Source organism: Centropristis striata, chromosome 1 (assembly GCF_030273125.1).
Source record: "Centropristis striata isolate RG_2023a ecotype Rhode Island chromosome 1, C.striata_1.0, whole genome shotgun sequence".
NCBI lineage: Eukaryota > Metazoa > Chordata > Actinopteri > Perciformes > Serranidae > Centropristis > Centropristis striata.
Genome location: NC_081517.1, coordinates 38,588,839 through 38,608,755, shown reverse-complemented (window position 1 = coordinate 38,608,755; position 19,917 = coordinate 38,588,839). Strand labels below are relative to the sequence as shown.

The following is a 19,917-nucleotide window of genomic DNA, read 5'->3' as shown; positions in this document are numbered from 1 at the left end:
AAGAAAGTGAAAAATAATCATAATAACCAGTGTTTCCTGTGGGATTTTTTTCAGCAGCAGGGGTAAAGGGTTATTTGTCCTCTGGATCCCCCCAGCGTGTAAATATGAATCAGCAATTTAGAAAGTTTTTAAAAAATGACACTTGACTGCAAAACAAACTTTAGAACCAGTGTTTCCCACAAGATTTTGTAAGACTATGATGGGGGTCCTTGGGCATGCTCACTCAGAGAAAATTTTTGCCCGAAAAGCCTAAATTTGGTGCTTCTCGCACATTCTAATGCCACTATTCCATCTTAATCATTGCATATTTTAAATGAAACTCGCATGCAACTAAATGAATATAGTAGAAACCCTGTAATAATTAAATAATAAATGAATAGAAGTTTCTTCCTTAGCCTATGCTACAACCTTTCACAGAGTTTATGAAAATATTTTATCCTAATCCTGCTAACAGACAGACAAACAAAGCAGAAAAAAACCTCTTTGGTGGAGGTAATAATAATAATAATGATGATGAGAATCCTTTTAAACGAAACCAAACGAAATAAATCACATCTTTCTGCAGTGTGTACAGCCTCTTCTGTTTTCCTAAGGCAACACTTTAAAACACATTTCTACACTACGGTTTCATTTTCGACAGCACAAAACTGTTCCCTTGAATGATGTTTGCTCCAAACTCCCCTTACAGTCACACTCCCCACACTTTGCTTCCGTGTATGAGTGCATCATTTGATAAACAGATGCTTACCATTTCAGCCTATTGGGGTCCAGATTTTAGGAAAAGAATAGCTTTGAGAATTTGCAGGGATGTTTAGGCAGAACTGTGAAGCTGTTGTAGCATTGAGCTAAATCCCTACCTCAAGGAGCTATGTTTTAGATCTGCATCACATTATAGCCGCCTCCACCTGAAACAAATTCCAGGCTTTTTCACTACAGAAGACTACCTCTAGTAACCTGAATTGATCTGAAATAAAACCATGTTTTCCTGTCATATCCTGGCTATCACAGAGGAGAAACATTCTCTACAGCCACACCTCCTATAGAGTATTTTCAAGTCTCTTTTTAAAAAAACATCTGAATGATGAATCAAATGAAACTAGCTAGACAATTTTCAATTCTCTGCTTCACCTGAGGACGAATCAGCAGGCATGAAGGCAAATTTTTTTTTGGGCAGAACCCAAACTAAAGGCACCAGACAGGTGTTATGTTTGGTAATGATGTGGTCTGCAATGCAAGTCTGTGTCTCACGCCGCTCTTTTGGCCCCGTTTTTGAAAACATTTTCTCTCTCGTGCAGCGCTAGAACTTCAGCCCTAAGCTATCCACTCCGTGTCATTTGATCTCGTCTCTACCTGTGTTGCACCTAACACAGCTTAGAGCACAAACTGCCAGCCTCCATCCACAAGGGTGTACAACACAACATCATCTGCAGCCATTGTGCTTTCGCATGCCAGCCTCCTCTTGGTTTCTCGGTCTGCACATAAAAATACACAGGAACAGCAGGGAATAGGGTGAGAAAGCGAACAAACCTCTGGCATTTTTTTATCGCTGGGGAGAGAATCTTGTTTTTGGGGGTGTAGGGGGGATTCCCCTATGGTTAAACTCAGGCTAGAGGGCTGTTCATTCATGGAAGGAGTTTGGGTGGATAAGCCACTGCTGTCAGCAGAAATGGTGACTGGTGGAGTTTACATGGCTCAGTGCTGTATTTTAGCTCTGGGCGACGCAGCGGCAGCAGCAACAGAGAGTCTTTAAGAGTTAGATTCTCCAGCCACAGGCCACTGATATGAGAGGTACATGGGGATTCATGTAATAACCACTGGTGGAAACAACCGAGGACGTCCACAATATTCCCTGTTTAAGAGGCTTGTTGATGCTGCTGGGTATCCTAATATGAAATAAAACAATATTATAATGTTGTATTTAATAAACATGACGAACAGGTAAGAACCACTTCCGCAGTCAATTACTATTTGAATATAAAAGGAGATACATACATTATCTACTGTATGTGTGGACTGTATTTCTGTGGTTCGGTTCTTCGAAATAACTGTGTTCTTTGTGCTCTAATTTTATCTTGTTACGGGACTAGCTGAGACTTGATGGCACACTGACGCTTGCTTCATAATTAGTGTAAAGTTTTTTTTATACAATAATTAATTTACCAAATAATTAATGAAGGAAAAACCTTAGTTGTCTGATTTAAAACCATGCATAAAACATTCTGTTTGCGCGTGTGTGTGTGTGTGTGTGTGTGTGTGTTTGTGTGAGCAAATGTGTCCCTCCTCCAACTAGGCCCTGGTCCGGGGGGCAAAAGACTCTCATTACTTTTAATACCTTTTAGCAAATCAAGATGAAACGAAAAGAAATAGAGGAATATGAAGAACATCGGGGTAAACTTTATTAAACTTAATTAGTGTCAACGTCGCTTATTGGGGAGGTTCACGTCCATAATGGTCACTCTCTATAGAGGAGCTTACTGCTGCTTCAGTGCAAATGATCTCAAAGGCTTTTTCCCCAGTAATCGCTAGCTAATTTATGCTTTGATGTCGTCTGAGTATAGCATCTTAAGTCTGAGGGTGCACTGCATGTGTTTATTCTGTTTATGGGGCCTAAATAATCCCTGCCTCTTTTTACCAACAGACCTTTAACAACAATTAACAAGCACGGACATGGAGTGCCGCAGACAGATGCATAATGAGGCAGATAAAATGATCCCACTGTGAATTTTCGAGCCCACCCTGCCGGTAGTTGCATGCCAGCCATCCACTACACCCAGAAGGAAATATCACTCAAAAACCATCTTTGGTGTCAGCTAGTTTATGTGTGTTGTGCCTTGGAAGCATGCCAGTATGCATCTTAAACATAATATAAAAAATATTGTTTATTGATGGCTCTTTATGTCAGATTATTTCAATGCACTATCATGTGACTAAATATACGAGATGCTATTTTTGTTGTGGGATTGTTGACTAATTAAAGAATTGCAACAGGACATTCCTATACCATGTTGAAAACTTGGTTATTACATATCTAATCAACATACTTTTTTTGAGTTTGCCATGAAATTTGCTGACCCTGCTTTGGAATTTTATGAAATGTCATTAAGTCGCAATTACTTGGCTCTGTAGCATCCTCCACGACCACTTTTCCTGTAACTCTTCACTTTGAGGATGAGTGACTGGAATAGTAACAGGATATTGATCACTGGTAAATAGGGATGGTCGTTTGGAAGAAGCCTGCCAACTAGATTATCTATAACGTTAACGTTCAATTAATTGATTAATCTCTACATGCATACATAGGCAAAATAAAAGATTTGTATACAGTGCTATGCAAAAGCCTGTTTTGATAACGGATGCTTTTATTTTGAAAGGAAGAAAAGAGACTTGATCCTGTCAATCGTAAAACTATATCAACTGAGATTATACTGTAAAGATAACGTTAAGGAGTTCAATGTTTTATGTTTTAGCCCCTGAAGAGAAATAAGGTTAGTTTTCACAGCAAGTTTAAATGTGTTTTGTGTTTAAATAAGTTTTGGATAAAATTAAGCCGAGTAATTCATGCTAGCAAGGTTTGATACAGTAAGCTAGTTTTGCTCAAAATTAATACTCTTGTATTTCTCTGTTTTATAATTGTTATTGCAACTTTCAGTTTGCAAACTGTAGCTTTATCCAACTTAATTCTCAGCTCATTGTCTTATTCATGTACAGCCATAGAACTGAACGCTCGGCTGTGTTTCAGTTCAGTGAGTACTGATACGCAGTGATAGTTAAAATTAAATTTAAAAATACACAGATCGATTAAATATTCCATGTGATCAACCAAATTCTTAACGACCATTAATCGATACTCGATGAATTACTCCCATCCCTACTGGTAAAGGTATGGCAACCAACCAACAGCATGAGTACAGCATTTCTCCTCAGAGGGACAAACAGGGATAGGAAGCCTCGACGGCTGCATTTCCATAGAGACAGTGCACACAAGCCCCCAAGAAGAGCGTAATTACAACATTTAATTCCCATTCAAGTTAGCCAAGCACTAAACCAGAGGTTGGTGAAGAAGTGACATATATTGGGGTAAGTTCATATATGTAAGTAACTTTTTTGGCTTCATGCTCCTCTTAGCAACTTTTATAGGAATGAACAGGGCACCGCCTCCAACACTGCATCCAGTTCTCGTAATACATTCAAAGCTCATGTCTCCAATGAATTATGACAGCTAGAAGCATAGAAAATAGCAATATGAGGCACTGAATCTGATGAATAAGACCACAAATGAGAACATTTTTAGCTAGCTAACACAATTGGCTTTACCTCCAGCTCACTCCTCACTGCCAAACAACTACTTTACCAGAAGGAGCGCAAGCGACAGCAGCCCAAAGCTCAATGTTGTGACATATAGGTGTAATGTTTTGGTGTCCACATGCTTTTGGCCATATAGTGTCTTTTTTGAATGTTCTAATAATTTAACAATGTTTCAGAAGCACTGATCCAGGAAACCATCCTGCTAATATTTCTCTACAATATTCTTGTAAAATGTTGTTAAAGTATAAGCAGTTTGTTGCTTCCTACATCCTTATGTCATTAAGATGAGCCACAGGGAGCCAGTAAATCAGCGCGAAGAGCACATAAACAGACCTGTTTCACCTTCTTGCTCAACCTCTTACTCAAGTGCAGAGACTGGAGGGGGGGCTGGGCTTCATAACCTTCTCTTAACACTGTGGGGACCCACTGTGCAGGACTTATCCTAGCAATATCCATTCTGGGAAACGGTCATTTGGGCCTCAAGACGGTGTTTTACAAGTGCTGTTTCTGGAGGAGGTGATAGGGAGCATCTGTGCACAATATCATGACAATAAGGAAGCGCGAATGAGAATGAGTTTATCAGAGACTCTCCTCTAAAGCCAACAACTTGGCATTTAAAGCTTTGTAAGGGGGCTTTATTTGGCCCTAAATTTGTCAGCTTCCAGGAGTTAATTACCCATTAGCTCATCATTACTAACACTTATCTCACATAACCTTCACAAGCACAATCATTATTATATGGTCAACAGAACAACAAGCTGCAACTGCTTTCCCCAACAGTTTCCTGGGAGTTTTGCTTCCACAAACTCTTGTAGCTGCACTGTGATGGACACACTTGCCTTTTCTGTTGCCTCCCAACAGAAATTTGCATGGCAGGGAAGTAAAGCTGTTTTGTTAAGCTGGTTTCGTCCATAGTTCCAACAACCTTATCTGTTCCTCTTCCTTCCAACAACAGATACGGGAGAAAGCAGGGGACTGAATAGAGATGGGCAGTATGTTTTCGCTTAGTTTAACACACTGAGCTGTGCGTGTGTGCAGATGCATGCCCTGGAACGGAGAGTTTTTCTAAAGCACAAGTTTAAAGACCCCAGCCAAGTTTACTTTGCACCAGCCACCCGGGTAAGGAGGGGCCCTGGGGGCGGGAACGGAGGAGATGAGGTGGAGCTGGTCAGGGGCACATGAAGGGGATCAACACTAATCCCGTAGGACAGGCAAGTTACACAGCTAGGCAAGAGGCCAGTCGCTCTCCATCCCTCGTGGTTTTCCTCGCAGGTCAGTTCCAAGGACCCTGCATGTTCACCATAGTCTGCTCGCCCCCCTACGCGCCCCGCCCCCAGACCATCCAGTGCTCAACTCTGCTCAGCCCTAGTCGTGGCCGGGCAGGCAGGCAGGCGGATGGACATCCCTTAACAGGCAGCATCGGCGGCACTAGGGCTGCTAGCCTGTAATTAGCTCGGACAGCTCAGGCTTGGAGAGAGGCAGCCGGGCTATATCATAATGAGCTCAGCTGGGATTAGGAGGACAGGGCAGGGGGGTGAGCAGAGGGGAAAGCAGCGGTGGGGGTGTGTGTGTGTGGGGGGGGCAAGTACCAGAATTCTGGCCTCAGCCTACTGCAGCATCACAGAGGGCCGGAGGGAGGCAACTGGGAAGACAGGGAGGAAGAGGGGAAGGAGAGGGTACAGAGGCATAGGATAGAGGAGGGTAGAGGTGAGGAGAGGTGAAGGCTAGAGGAGATAGGGGAGACGAAGACTGTGGCTTTAGGCCAAGCTTTGTGTAGCATCATAGAGGGTCAGTGTTCGTGGTACGGTTACAGGGGCTTCTCTAGATCAAACAAGACAATGGCTATACTACACCTAGAAACTAAAGACAAAGACAGGAGGAGAGAATGGGCGAAGCGAAAACGAAGTAACAAAGAAATTAAATGAAAAGTACTTTCTGCAGAAAAGAGAGGTTGTAAGTGAAACACAAAACTCTAGGTCAACATTTGAGATAATAACACTACCATAGCTTCCAAAACTACAAGCAGGTAAAGTATCTTATTGACACTCACTTAATAACAGCAGCAACAGGACTACAGTTTGGCATTAAATGTTCCATTAAAAATGCAATTATTTCACAAAGACACAGCCAGGGATTCTGATAATGTGATTTTACTTCCTGCACTTTTATGTGTGAATTTTTTGGGCAGCCAATTTTACAAATGAGCACAGAGTCTAATGATCTTGCTTTGGCCCCTGCTGGCTGGTAATGATGTGGAGGGCTAGGTGGATGCTGTGAAGTTGGGAAGGGCACACACTCAAATTTTAACACCCACAAACAAGAAGGGACAGTGGGAGTGCGCGTCAGTATGTGTGTGTACTAGGGGTGTGACGATACTCTCAGCTCACGAGACGAGATGAGACACGATATTGGGTTCACGAGAACGAGACGAGATTTTAAGAAAACTACAATGACACAATATATGACTGGACCAACAGACTTTTATTTAACCGAGTTGCACATGCATTTTGAAATGTTTTATTATGACTCTTTAGGCCTACATGCAAGATGTAGGCATGAGCTTTTAATAAACTTCTTCTACAAACTATTTTGTAGAAGAAGTTTATATAAAATAAATAAAATCAAATATTTATTTCTTTTTTTCAAGTGCAAACAATATAAGCCGTGTTTCCTTTAGGGGGAAGAGTGGCCACCGGGAATGTCTCAGGCTCTCAAATGTCCGCTTACTCTGCGTGTCTCCATTACAAAAAGGCCCCCAGAGGGATTAACGAGACTCCGGAGGTGACGTATGGTTTTCGATGGTCGCGTAATGGCTTAGCGACAGTCTTGACCATGATCACATAAGCGATGGACTAAACAAGGGAGAAGCAACTGTGGCCACCTTCGCTAACTGTGCACAACATCAGCAGCTGATCAAAACAAAGCAGAATGGCTAATTATTATGCACAGCATCTCCTGATCTTAAACATAGTGATCTTGAATTAACTGGCATCACTAATTGTGCACAAAGTGTCCGGTGCTTGTTTTAAACAAACAGAGATCGCGAAGTGAACACCTCCTGCAGCAGCACATACACACTGTATTGCTACAGAGCTAACTGTTAGCCTATTAGCAATTTGCTACTGCAGCTGGGAGAGACTGCTGCAGAAGGACTGTGCCGCTTCGATTCATTTCTACTGTTCTTAACGAGCCCCTGCGACGTCATTCTGGCTGCTTGCTGCTTCCCCTCCTTCTCCTCCTCTTCTTTTCCTTTTACTGCCCCCACAGGTCACAAATAGAAGTTTGGATAGCTCACAAATCTCGCGAGACAGATTTTTAACGCGACATTGAATGTTTTCAAATGAATGTGTTCGTACACTCAAACATGACAGTACAGGTGTAATCTATGTTTTAGCCAGGCAACTTTGACAGCAGGTGACTTACTTTTCAATGGAGAGTTTCCTAGTGAGGTTTTTCAAGTAGGCCAGCTCATTCCACACCGCATCACTGTTCTCTTGTCTTAGCTGCCACGGTTCTGCACGCTGCACCCTTCCACCTGGCCTGGACACACAGAGACACACACAGAGACACACACAGAGACACACACAGAGACACAGAGACACACACACACACACACACACACACACACACACACACACACACACACACACACACAAGAAGAAGTCAGATTGTATTAAAGTCAGTAGAAAAATCAAGCTACTTCTCACTTGAGTTATTACCTCAATTAACATTTTCCAAATAAGTTTATGGGCTAAATTGCTATTTTCAAGTCTTCTTCAATACAGAACGATGAAAATTTGGCAAATTATGGTCTTGTTTAAAGTAAAATACATGATGCATGTTTCAGGTCGTGGCTATCTTGTGATTGACAGGTCGCTCCCACAGTGTTTTTGTCCTAGAACTTTAACCTTTTCACAGTGTGTTTTCAGTTAATCAAAGTTAATAGTAACATTATGGTCACTGAAAAATGTCTTGTTCAATTTTTTATCGAAGGAGTCGGCTGCTAATTTTGAATTTTGGGTGCACCTTGTGAAGCTAGCTTTAGCTGAAAACTTCTCCAGCTTCACCCTCTTATCCAAATATGGGCACTTCTGGATAAAAAAAAAAAACAAATGCAAAATTGTAGGCTTAAAAATGAGGGCTAAAGTAAAAATGTAAAGGTAAGCAAAGGCATACATATGATCTGAACAGATAGCCTCACTTATGGCATGCAGACAGACAGACAGACAGACAGACAGAGAGACAGAGAGACAGACAGACCAGACAGACCAGACAGACGCTAAGCAAACATACTAACAAGGGAAAAATGGTTGGTACTGTATATCATCTTGCTGCCTCTGGCCAATTCACATGGGGTAACAAGGCCCCTTAGTCTCACTCTGTTTTTGTTATTCAGCCATCTTTAGCAGTATTCAAATGAGCAGCCTTGACTTTGACATTTCAGTGGCAAATCATATACACACGTATGCATGTTTGTTAAAGCCCAGGGCACTGCCCATGTGGCAGGGCGGTGGACCATTCCCTGTGTGCCATGCAAATGTAAATAATGGCAAAAACACACTCGCAAACGAGGTCATTCAAATGTGTAAACCTTACTTATGAATACGTAATGACACTTTGTGCTCAGTGGCTGCCCCCTCCATTGAACTTCCCCTTCAACTCACACACACACACACACACACACACACACACACACACACACACACACACACACACACACACACACACACACTCTAGAAATCTAGATTGCAAAAGTAGCAGATGAGAAAAAAAAACTATTTTTGTCACTCACAAACACACACACACACACACACTACAGTTCCTCATTTTCACTCAATCAATGAGGTAGAGGTGTGCAAATAGATTGTGAGGGTCACTGCTGTAGCAGAGGGCTCCTTATCCCGTGGTCATTATTGGCTATGTAGACACAGCCACACTACGCTAATACTACTTAAACCCGGGTGCCTGGGAGTTGGAGGCTACTGAAGAACGGCAAATGTTTTCATTTAATACAGCTAATGCCCCTGTGAGCAATTTGGAGCCCTTGAACTTATTCTTAGTGCATGTGTGTGTGAGTGTATATGTGCGCTATCTGTGGGCTTGGGTTCGTTTCCCAGAGTGCAAAGCTACTTAACGGATAATCTCACAGTATAGTCACAGAGATTGATACACTTTTACTCATTCTACAGCAAGCATACAGTAAATTCAACCTGAGCCATTTTAACACTGCCTGGAGCTGTAAAAGAACATTATATTTCACCCTCAGCTCCGTTTTAATTTTCTCTGTGTGATTTTTAGGTATGTAGTGTATCAACTGCATTCCTTATGAAAGGTGTATGAAGCTTTATTAAGTCATGGTAAAGCTTTATACATTTTAATTTGTTTACAGTGGGCCTAAAAGCTGTTGAACATGGAGCCATGAGAGAGCTATCGTCTTCAGGCCTCAGTGCTTCCTCCCCTATGGTATCCTAGTTTCCATTATTAAGCAGGAGGAAATAGAGAGAACTTTTCCACGCTGCTGCGGCTAATTGCTCTGATTCAGGGGGAATCTGTTTATGGGCGCAACTTTGATCAGAGTACGGATGCTTTAATAACCTTTAATTTTATTTGCTCACCCCCATCATCCCCAGTCTGATTAAAAAACTTTTTCCCTTCTCTAATATAAATAAGAAGTTGGCTTTTTTCCCCCCTCTCCTTCATGCCATTTTGGGAAAATATGGTGGTAATGGTGAATGGCAGGGCGGTTTCACTGGGACTGGCCAACCGCACACCACCTGCATGCTGATGAGCCAGTGAACCCTGAATGTGCTTTGTGATTGGCTAGTAGTTCTATCATGGGTGAGGTTGGTTATCACACACACTGGTGATGTCACTCAGCAGCTGGCAGTACAGCAACCAATTGTCTAATTCAGTAGTTTATTCTGCTGATGAGAGGTGAAGATAAATTTGAGAGAAAATAAATTCGTGAAAAATGATGTTAGTGTCTTAACCACTGATATATCTTAAGTGGCGTGTACTGTGTTTATAAACAGAAGGCATGTGTGTGTGTGTGGCAGGTAAGGGGGAAGACACTTTGCAGTCTTATCTTTTGGTCCTGCACACAAAAGGGGAACAAAAACAACCCCCCGCATCTTTCCAAAAAGGCAACAACGCAGCATGGAAGCTACAGGGAAATCCCTAACAAGCTCGAAATGCAATGAGACTCGACGCCTATCCCCACTGACTTGTTAGGGCCCTGATTTCCCAGCACTAATGGGAGTATTTAAGTCATTTTCTATTGTCTCTCATTCAGGCTGGCATTACCCCAGTGGGTTTAACAGCTATTTAAGGATGGGGCTTAATGCCAAATGAATGCCAGGATCATAACATTGAGTGACTGGCTGGTGCCATGGAGGGCTCTGACTGAAAAGGGCAAAGCTGCCTATTGCATCAATTTTGTGTCAAACCAGTCAAGAAATACAAATACACTGACACTGACACTACAAAAGTATTATTATGAATTTGTAGGTCTGCTCAGCTCTCTACTCTCAACCACGGCCCTGTTTGTTTTATGACAAAAACATACATGTTTTTTTCTCACAAAATCAAGGCAGTCTTTGACAAAAGTACATTATTTCAGCACACATACTATTTCTTTGATAACCTGCTAAAATGTAGAACAGCAGCACAACTGGCGTTGACTCTGAGAGTCTTCTTTCTCTACATCTCTCTGTCTTTGTTCCCACTGTCTCAGACACATGCTGTTGAGCCGCGCTGAGCTGACATGAGCCGAGTCGAGCCTAGCGCTGAACACACTCTCTCACTCACTCCACTTTCACACGGGCTCACATTGCACTGCTGTTTTCTTTAATTAACCCAGAGAGAAAACAGCTGACGGGGTCAACACTTTGCTCCCGCGTGGCCACCAAACATATGCACCTTTAGTTACACTTAAAAATGGACTCAAAGATGCTGTTGGAGAGAAGAAGCAGAGAGAGAAAAAGTGGGAAAAGATTGGGGGAGACAATGAAGGGAAAAAGGCCCTCATATTAATGACGATTTACAGCACATTTTCCACTTTGTGTAAAGATCATGTGGTTTCTGGTGAAGATAGCAGGTAGAGGCAGGAAACAGACTTCTCCCCTCCTCCACTTCCCTCCTCCCTCCGCAGGCCTTCTCAAACACCTTGCCCCCCCCAGGACCAGACACCTCCAGCCTCTGGCTCTCACATCCTAATGAACGCTGAGGGAGGAGAGACGCAGAAGCGCGCACACACTTGGCACAAAACGGCCCAAATTGACTGGGCTTAAAACCTCAGAGCTTTTCAAAGGCAAAAGAAGGAATTTCTCCCACTTTTCCAAATCCAGCACTCAGGTCTTGTCAGACAACATGTGGAGAGCAATGAGTCCCTAAGACTATTTGTGAGTGGTTTCAGAGGGTTGTAGCATTTCACATGGGCTTTTAACATAAGGCAAGGTGAGTTATGTGCTTTGAAACGTCTCTTACTGCCTGCTGCTGGGTGGAGCTGGAAGTTATCCAAGTTACTTTGTGTATGCAGAGGTCCTCTGTGTTTTATAAATCTAATGTGTGTGCACCCACAGGTCCTGTGCATTGTGTAAGTACAGTATATAGTCTTTATTTTGTTACATTTTTGAGCTGCATTGTTTGACAAGAACTTGTTTCTAATTGGCATAGGAAAACTTCATGTCACAATATATTTATCAAAATATGCTTAAACTCCTAACACTGTGCTAAAACATAATGGAATCCCTTTACTTTACATTTTGTTAGGGAAACAATATAGCTGTACACTTTATATATCCTTGTTTGGTCCCAGAAACCAGGAGACAATAGAAAATATGATGTGATTTTCTCATTTAAAATATTAAAGGATCTTTATTTGTAGAAACAAATGATTAGTATGTTGAAAGCATTCAAATTCAAGCATAGTCCTAACAATAAAACGTACCTTAAAATAAGGCATTTTACAAACTTTTAAGATTTTGTACGAACTCGAGATGTGGGCTTAAAATATATCAGGAAATCAATAAACGATGGTACATTCATAGCTATACAGCTTTTTCAAGACACTCGAGTGACAATATTTACAGTTATCCCAACATAGATCAACTTGATGTTATTTGTATCGCAATATGCAATACAATCCTATATCATCCCACCTAAACATTAAACTGAATACTTACAAGCCACTTGATTTCTCCATCTCTTTCAGCTGCTGTCTGACCGTCTTGTAGTTGGTCTGAAACACACAGAGGCGTTCATGGCGCTTATCATGAGCCCTCCTCAGCTCTTCATTCTCCTCAATCTGTAAGGCACAGTGACAAGACTTTTTTTTCACCAAAAGTTGTACATGTCAAATGAAACATAACAGAAATAGGGAGTCAGTTTCATTCACACTGGCACAGCAGTGTGGCAGGGAAGCTGAGAAAAGCCCCTCGACGTCTACATATTTAAACTAGTCTACAGCTGAAACACCTTCGCCTGACAGAAATCAGCAGGTTCAGATCCGTTTCTCTCCTTCCACCCTGACAAGTGCTTCCACTCTCACTGGGCAACTGAGACATCATTAAGGGACGACATTTACACAACGAGTCAATGGGGCCATGGAGCACACGGAGCAGACATACATGCACACATACACACACTTAACCAGCAAAGAAACTCACTCACTGGAGTTACCAACTGATGACCAGCATGTGTTGTGTTTGTGGGGGTCGTATCGCTGAGTTTGTTGCTGACACTGTTGTTGACAGCTATTAAAACACTGCAAGATTGGGCTCCAGCTTTAAAGAAGGAGTAAGAGAAGACAACATATAGATTTTTCTTGTCAGGGGCACCCCTCCTCCCCATCACATTGACCTTAACAGCGAGGGCGATGGAGAAAACACTTTCAAAAGGCAGGACAAACAGAGGTGGAAAGAGAGCAAAGGAAAAGAGAAAGGCTGCTGATGAAAATAGAGGAAAGAGAAAGAGAGAGAACACAGAAATTAGAAAGAGAAGAAAGAGAGAGCAAAGCAAAAGAGAAAGTGAAAGGAAGAGTACAGGACAGGTTTCTGCTTGAGTGGCCAGGGCTAGGGAGAGTTGTCGAGTGCTTTCTGAAGGGAAGGAGCTTGTTTACTGCTGATATGACACGGCTGCCCTGCAGAGAGGGAAATGCGAGCCCTCAGCCCTGTTATTATTAACAAGGACAAAGAGAACAGAGAGAGCGCACAAACATGCACCGGACACACAACAGGTGCACACGCACACACAATGCACGCTCTCTCACACACACACACACACACACACACACACAATGTGACAAGTATGGATTTTCCCTGGTGCGGATTATTCACAGAGGACATCTGCAAGACATCCTCGGCCCCTTCAAACTGCCCCCAACCTCTCAAAAACAAGGCTCTAATGAAAGGGGCCAGAGCAGGGCAGTGTTAACTGGTGGAACTAGGAGCTGGGGGAGGACACAGAAGAGTTGAGGCTGACTGATGGAGAGAAGGGGGGGGGGGGATTGAGCAAGTGGCAGGGCATTAGCCACATCATGGCTTCCCAGGCTCCTTACAGAGTTTCCCCTGGGCAGCCCAGTTCTGGTCATCAGGCCACAGACCCTTGCCCACAGATCAATACACCCCCTTACTCAGCCAGCATACACATCTGTGGACGTTCTCAAGCTGAAAAATAATTACACAGCAACAGCTACTGTTTACTTGAAAGTGTGCAGAAGAAAAAAAAAGAGGCCATTATTATGAGAATTGTTTGTTTGTCTGCTGCTGTTAGCTGCTAAGGTCAAAATGTCAATGGTACAGGCTGGCGTACCCAATTTGAAAGGCATTCTATTGGAAAGAATTGGATAGGATCAACTGGAGAACAACAGACTGGACAGGGTGAAGTACTGTACTGTAGGGTGCTGGAGGTGAGGTCTCAACTGTAGCTGATGGACGGCACTTTGCTCAATGCAAGATCAGAGCAAAGGATATAGGCACTGCATCATGCTCTGAAATAATGCTCTCATTAATGTGGCCACAGATGTGAGTTGCCAATCACAGTTTTTCTGTGCATACCTTTGCTAAATGCCCCTCAACTGACAGACACGTAAATGGCACCATTAACTTAGACAGTCATGCGTGTCGTCTGACTCTACGTTGAGCATTAACGTCTGACTAGGTGTCTGCTAGTGATGTAATTCAGACACTTCAGATCTGACAAGAAAATGATGCCTAATGTGTTCCGGGGATTGTGTTCAAAGGAGATGACCTCTGCATAATCACTCGCTCACTGGTCACCCTGAAAGATAAAGGATAAAGAAAGGCAACAGGGAGGATGGCCTAAGGGAAAAAGTTAAAAAATAAAAAAAAAAGATTATAGTGTCGGCAAAGATACTTTGCTGACATAAAATAAAAGAGATAAAGTCAAATTTGAGACCTTAAAGAAACACAGGGGAGAGGTGAAAATTAAGTGTATTTTTGCTTGCAGTGAATTTGAGAAAGAGAAAAAAAAATGGGAATGAATGAAGAATAGTGGGAGAAAGACGTCATAGAGCATGTGAAGGTTAAAAGACCAATAAAGCTGATTCGTTTAAGGGAAAAACCCTGCTGCATCCACTTTCACCAGAGCAGCTCCTCTCCTGCTGCTTCACTGCCTACGCACACTCTGTTTGTGTGCATGCACATACGTACTTGTATGTGTGTATATGTGTGAAAGACACTGTAAGAGAAGGTCATGGAGGAGGCAGTGGCAGCAATAGTGCAATTGAACCCTTTGGAGACCGTGACTCTTACAGAGCTGCAAACTGTCCGACAACCTGGCAGCTGATAGCAGCAATCACACGTAAGATAAGCTGCGTTTCTACCAAGAAGTTCCTGGTCATTTTAGTCATGGGACTACTTTTCCAGGTACTAAAAGGTTCTTTTAGCCCGTTGTTGTCTGTGTTTCCATAGCGGTCTAAAGAGGGTATTTATTTGTACTTCCGAACATAACCGCTGTGAAACGATCAGAAAATAGCGTTTTTCTCTCACATTCAATGGCTTTCACATCTCGGCACCGCCAGACTCTCAGCTTAACAAACTAGTCTACAGGCTGACCTTCAGCTTGCTTGCGTGTTCTATCTCCTTTTGAAAATGAAGCAGACATCTTTTAATGATATCATGTAAACAAACTTTCCCTACAAACAAACTTTCTTCCCTAGTCCTAACATGGTCCTAAATCAACACTATACACTACTTTTTTGTTTTATAAATTAATTGGTACACGAGTTAAAACAGTAGTGGTGTGTGTTTGACCAATTAGCCACGGTCATCCCTGCAAGCCCCACTGCAAAAGTTCCTGTACATTGAAAAAATACTACCACCTGATCACGGTCTTTTTGGGGATAAAATGTCCAAGAATGTGCCCAATTCCCCAAACGACACAGTTAAGTAGTTTAAGTCACTGGCAGTCAACAGCCTGCATGTGCGGAAAACATTGTGTCTAATACAGAATTGTGAATAAGACAGAAAAGGCAAAGAGTATGTTGCTGGCTGCAGGAAACAAAGGACATACAGTTAGAACAAACCATAAAGAAGCGTTGGGGATAGACTGATTAATGTAAATGAGAAAAGGATATTATGTGTATTTATCCAGGTTTGCCAGCTACCTTCAATTGCAGCAGCTCCTCAAGGTCTTCAATCCTCTGTTCTGCCTCTCTTCTCCTCCCGCTACCCAGCTCCACACTGCTGGCTGGGGACAGAGACCTGGATCGCTGCACTGGTGCACCCTGGGACAGGTAAGCAAGGAAGCACTGGGGTGAGAATTTGAGCACACTTCACTTACAGGCACAAACCCATGCAACAATTAACATCTGTAGAAACACTGAGTGAATGCCAATAATGGAATCATCCATGTTCACTCCATTCCCCTCTCACCTTGAGTAAAAACATGCACATTGTCTTCTTCAGTACACACATATGTACACACAAACAAACATGCTACCCGAGGAATAAAGCAAGCTAGCTGGAGCAGCAGTCCGCAGAAGCTGAAGGGAGGAGGTTCAGGTTTGTGTGTGTGTGTATGTGTGTGTTTGGAAGTGGGAGTTGCAAGCTGAGAGCGGCAAAGGTTTCTCCCTGCGACTGGCTAATGAGTATGTTCATTTCCATTTACATTGTTTCTTTGACAATAATGATGTCCCATTAGGGGAGACTAAAGGGGCTATAGATTCCAGAATGTGCTGGGCTTCATTACAAGAGGTGGGCAGGGAGGCCGCTCTAATTGCTCTACTAGGGGCCTCCAGGTTACACTTGATAGGACAACTGGAAGAGCCGCCGATTAGGGGGGGGTGCAGTTTTCTAGCCAGCCTCTTCTGTAGAAATAAATAAAGAAGTGGTGAAGTGCTGGGGCCGCGCTGTAGAAAAGCAGTGGGAACAATATGCTAGTGGAATATGAATATGGGAGGATAGGAGGCCCCCCTGCGGTGCCAGGCAGGGCTGACCAGATGGCAGGCTAAAATATGCAATGCGACTAAACGTACAACAGTCCTTGGGCTGGAGTGGTTGAGGGGTACAGGAGGAGGAGGTGGTGGTGGTGAAGTTAGGAGGTGTATGATAGAATGGTCGATCAATAAGCCCCCCTCCCTTGAAAAATTGGTTCTGGTGGCTGTTACAAGCTTTGTTGTCCATTAAAGTTAGAAGATTACAGATTGGTAGAGGTTTGATTTAAATAATACAACCGCATCAAACATGTCTTGAGGGATTTCTCAGGGAAGTAAGAGCAACTCGTATGCTTGTTTACAGTGCAGCCAAACAAACTGCGACGACTTATTTCTTATTTCTAGACTAAGTTCTTTAATATAACATGCAACAAGAGGCAAGATGGCCATGGCCAAAAACCAAGATGGTGACAGCTAAAATGCCAATCTCGAGGCTTCAAAATCGTAGTTCACAAACCAACGGGTGATGTCATTACCTTTATACAGTCTGTGGTAGGCAATCGCTTTTTATCTGCCGCATCACATCTATCATGTATAATTATGTGAATAACTGCTCAAGAGAGGCAAACTCATTCACGAGCAATGATAATCCTAAAAGTATTTTTTTGCCTGAATAGTAATGAAGATTGCGGCGAAAAATGGGGTTATGATATTATGAAAACAAAATAAATATTGTGACACATTTATCTCACTATTTTTCACACTTGTCTGATGACATGTGTATTCTCATTTCATCACTATTAATACATTTGTAAAAGCATTTGACTGTGACTAAAATGTCTCAGTATGCAAGTGTGTTTGGGAATGTGCCCTCAGGCTACAGTTGACTCTAGTGACCTGGTGTGCCCGGTTCTACTATCATGCCTGCATGGGTGCCAACCATGTGTTCTAACTCAGCCTTAATGACTCTATGCAACTAATTAGCAGATTGATCTGCATATTCCTGATGAGTGGCAGGCCAACTGGCATAGCCTGCGTGTGCACAGGGGAACTTGAGAGGCAAAAAGTGGAATCCAAATAAACTAAAAGCCCTAAAAAAGTAGAGATGACTAACTAAAAAGTGTGATTTATAAAGGAAGAATTCTAAATAGGTTTTCAGGTAGAAGTACAATTTGGGGAGGATTTATTTAACAATAAACTGAGTTATTTTTCATTATAAGTGTTCCCCTGTATGTGAGCCCAGAGGAGATAAACTGCAGTGTGCTTTGTCTGAAGGAGTACAAGGGAAGATGACATGGCGGCACTGACAAATGACCGAGATTGGCTGCAGATGTTCTCTCTGGTCCAGTTGGACGCCTGTCTGCCGTAGGTTTACAAGACACATGAATGCCTTCTGTTTGTGTGGGAAGCTCTTTGTTGTGACATTGTTGTTAATGTTCAAGATGAAAAGCAGAGAACACGAGGCGAAGAAAGATGTGCCCGCTGTCTACCTCAGCTCGGCAGCTGGTTGGCGGCCATGGCCTGACCCGATCATCGCTCCCTGTAATGGCTCTGCAAACATGAGTGCAGTGCAGATGGAGGGGAGATCATACAGTAAGAGGGAAATGAGGAGAGAGGCCCGAATCTAAACACGGTCTGTATGCAAGCAAGAGTAAAACTCTTAGTTACTGAGGGGTCAGTGTCACTGGCTGTGGAGCAAAGAAGAAACATTTCATCGACTGCCTCCCTCCTCCACCCTCTCTCTCTCTCCATCTCCCAAAGAGAGGGGTCACTGTCATCAATGGGCTTCTTTATGATTGCAGCAGCGTGTCATGTGTGTGTCTGAAGCTCTCAAAGCTGAACTTGTTCAGTTTCCCGGGCGAATAAGAATGTTGAACACACACCTACAAGACCAGGACAAAACACATACATAGACAGACATACATCAAAGTATAAACACATGAGCGAACGCATAAACACAAACAAAGTACTCGCAAAAATAAAAATAAAAATTCGAAAGAACACTACCAAACACCTTACGAATGTAAAAGCTGGTAGTCATAGTCATAGTCATAGACCATCATGTCAAAGTGGTAAAACCAAGTAAGTGGGGATGCCTAGCTTAAAAAGAAAGGCCCATGAGGTAGCCATACCCCAGGTGGAATGAACCAAAAGGCTCCACTACGCAGTGTGACAGCCACTGGAAAGACGGAGGCTTTCATCTATGAGACGAGGTACAAAAGCTGGTTACCCTTCGTAAATCCCTCAGTCCAGTCCAAATAGTTGCCTAACTTGTACAAAGCTTGTACAGGAAAGTTTTATTTAAGCCATCTATGACTTTCCTTGGCAAAAGTTATTATCATCGCTGAGTAGACACATGTCAACATAATCTTTATCTTATATCTTCGACAATGCAGAGTGTCCCCCAATGCAGAGGGGAAAGAAGAACTCTAACCAGCATAGTGCTGCAGTGCTCGCAGGACTCACTCAGCATCTGCGATTTATGCCCGGGTATGCTTTTTTCACATAAATGTGATAGAGAGGCGATGGTTGTTCTTGATGGTAAACAGCATGCGGCTGGATGCCACATTCTTAACCTTGCCACCAGCGTTCCCCTGAGAGGGTATGGTGATAGTCATAGCAATGAAAAACCTTGATGGCTAGCACTGGCTATGAACCCACATGAACCCACATGAACCCACAAACTTGGCTTGACGTGTGAGCTTGTAAGTTAAAGCTATATGACATTGATTTAAGTCCACCACAACGCGACAACCACAACCTGAAAAAAGAGAAAATAAGTATTTTATCTAAATGCATCTCCCGAAAGCAACTAATCTACATTCGGAGATCTTGACGGCTGCGTAGGTAAACCGTTGGAAAACCCAGAAGTAAGGACAGCTGACGAACTAATCATCACAGGAGATAAAATGCATAGGGCTCAATCAAGTTGAATTACATCAGGCTCATAGTGGAGCTGTAAAATAAATTGTAAAATAAATGACAAACCTCCTTTCTATGGCAAAATTCCACATGGTTTTGAACTGACTAAATATGATTAAACGTGACGTTTGATAATCATTGAAATGGTAAGATAGCCTTTATTGTCCCAAAGGAAATTCTTGGACAGACACACACTGTGTAAGTTCATTTACTTTTATTCTATATTTCAAATCAGGCTTTCTCTGTTCAAAGTAAACTTTCTTCACTCAAACCCTGAAAACATTATTTTACCACTT

The 19,917-nt window shown here is 42.6% G+C and overlaps 1 protein-coding gene across 1 annotated transcript in view; it reads right to left on the bottom strand.

Moving 5' to 3' along the window:
* Positions 1-19,917, bottom strand: part of cntln (centlein, centrosomal protein) — a 103,403-nt gene that overhangs the window by 53,241 nt on the left and 30,245 nt on the right. The window contains exons 11-13 of the mRNA XM_059340319.1: positions 15,932-16,051; positions 12,489-12,610; positions 7,729-7,845 (exon numbers count right to left, since the gene is read on the bottom strand). Of these exons, the coding sequence (XP_059196302.1) occupies positions 7,729-7,845; positions 12,489-12,610; positions 15,932-16,051 (359 nt within the window). The remainder of the gene's footprint in view (positions 1-7,728; positions 7,846-12,488; positions 12,611-15,931; positions 16,052-19,917) is intronic.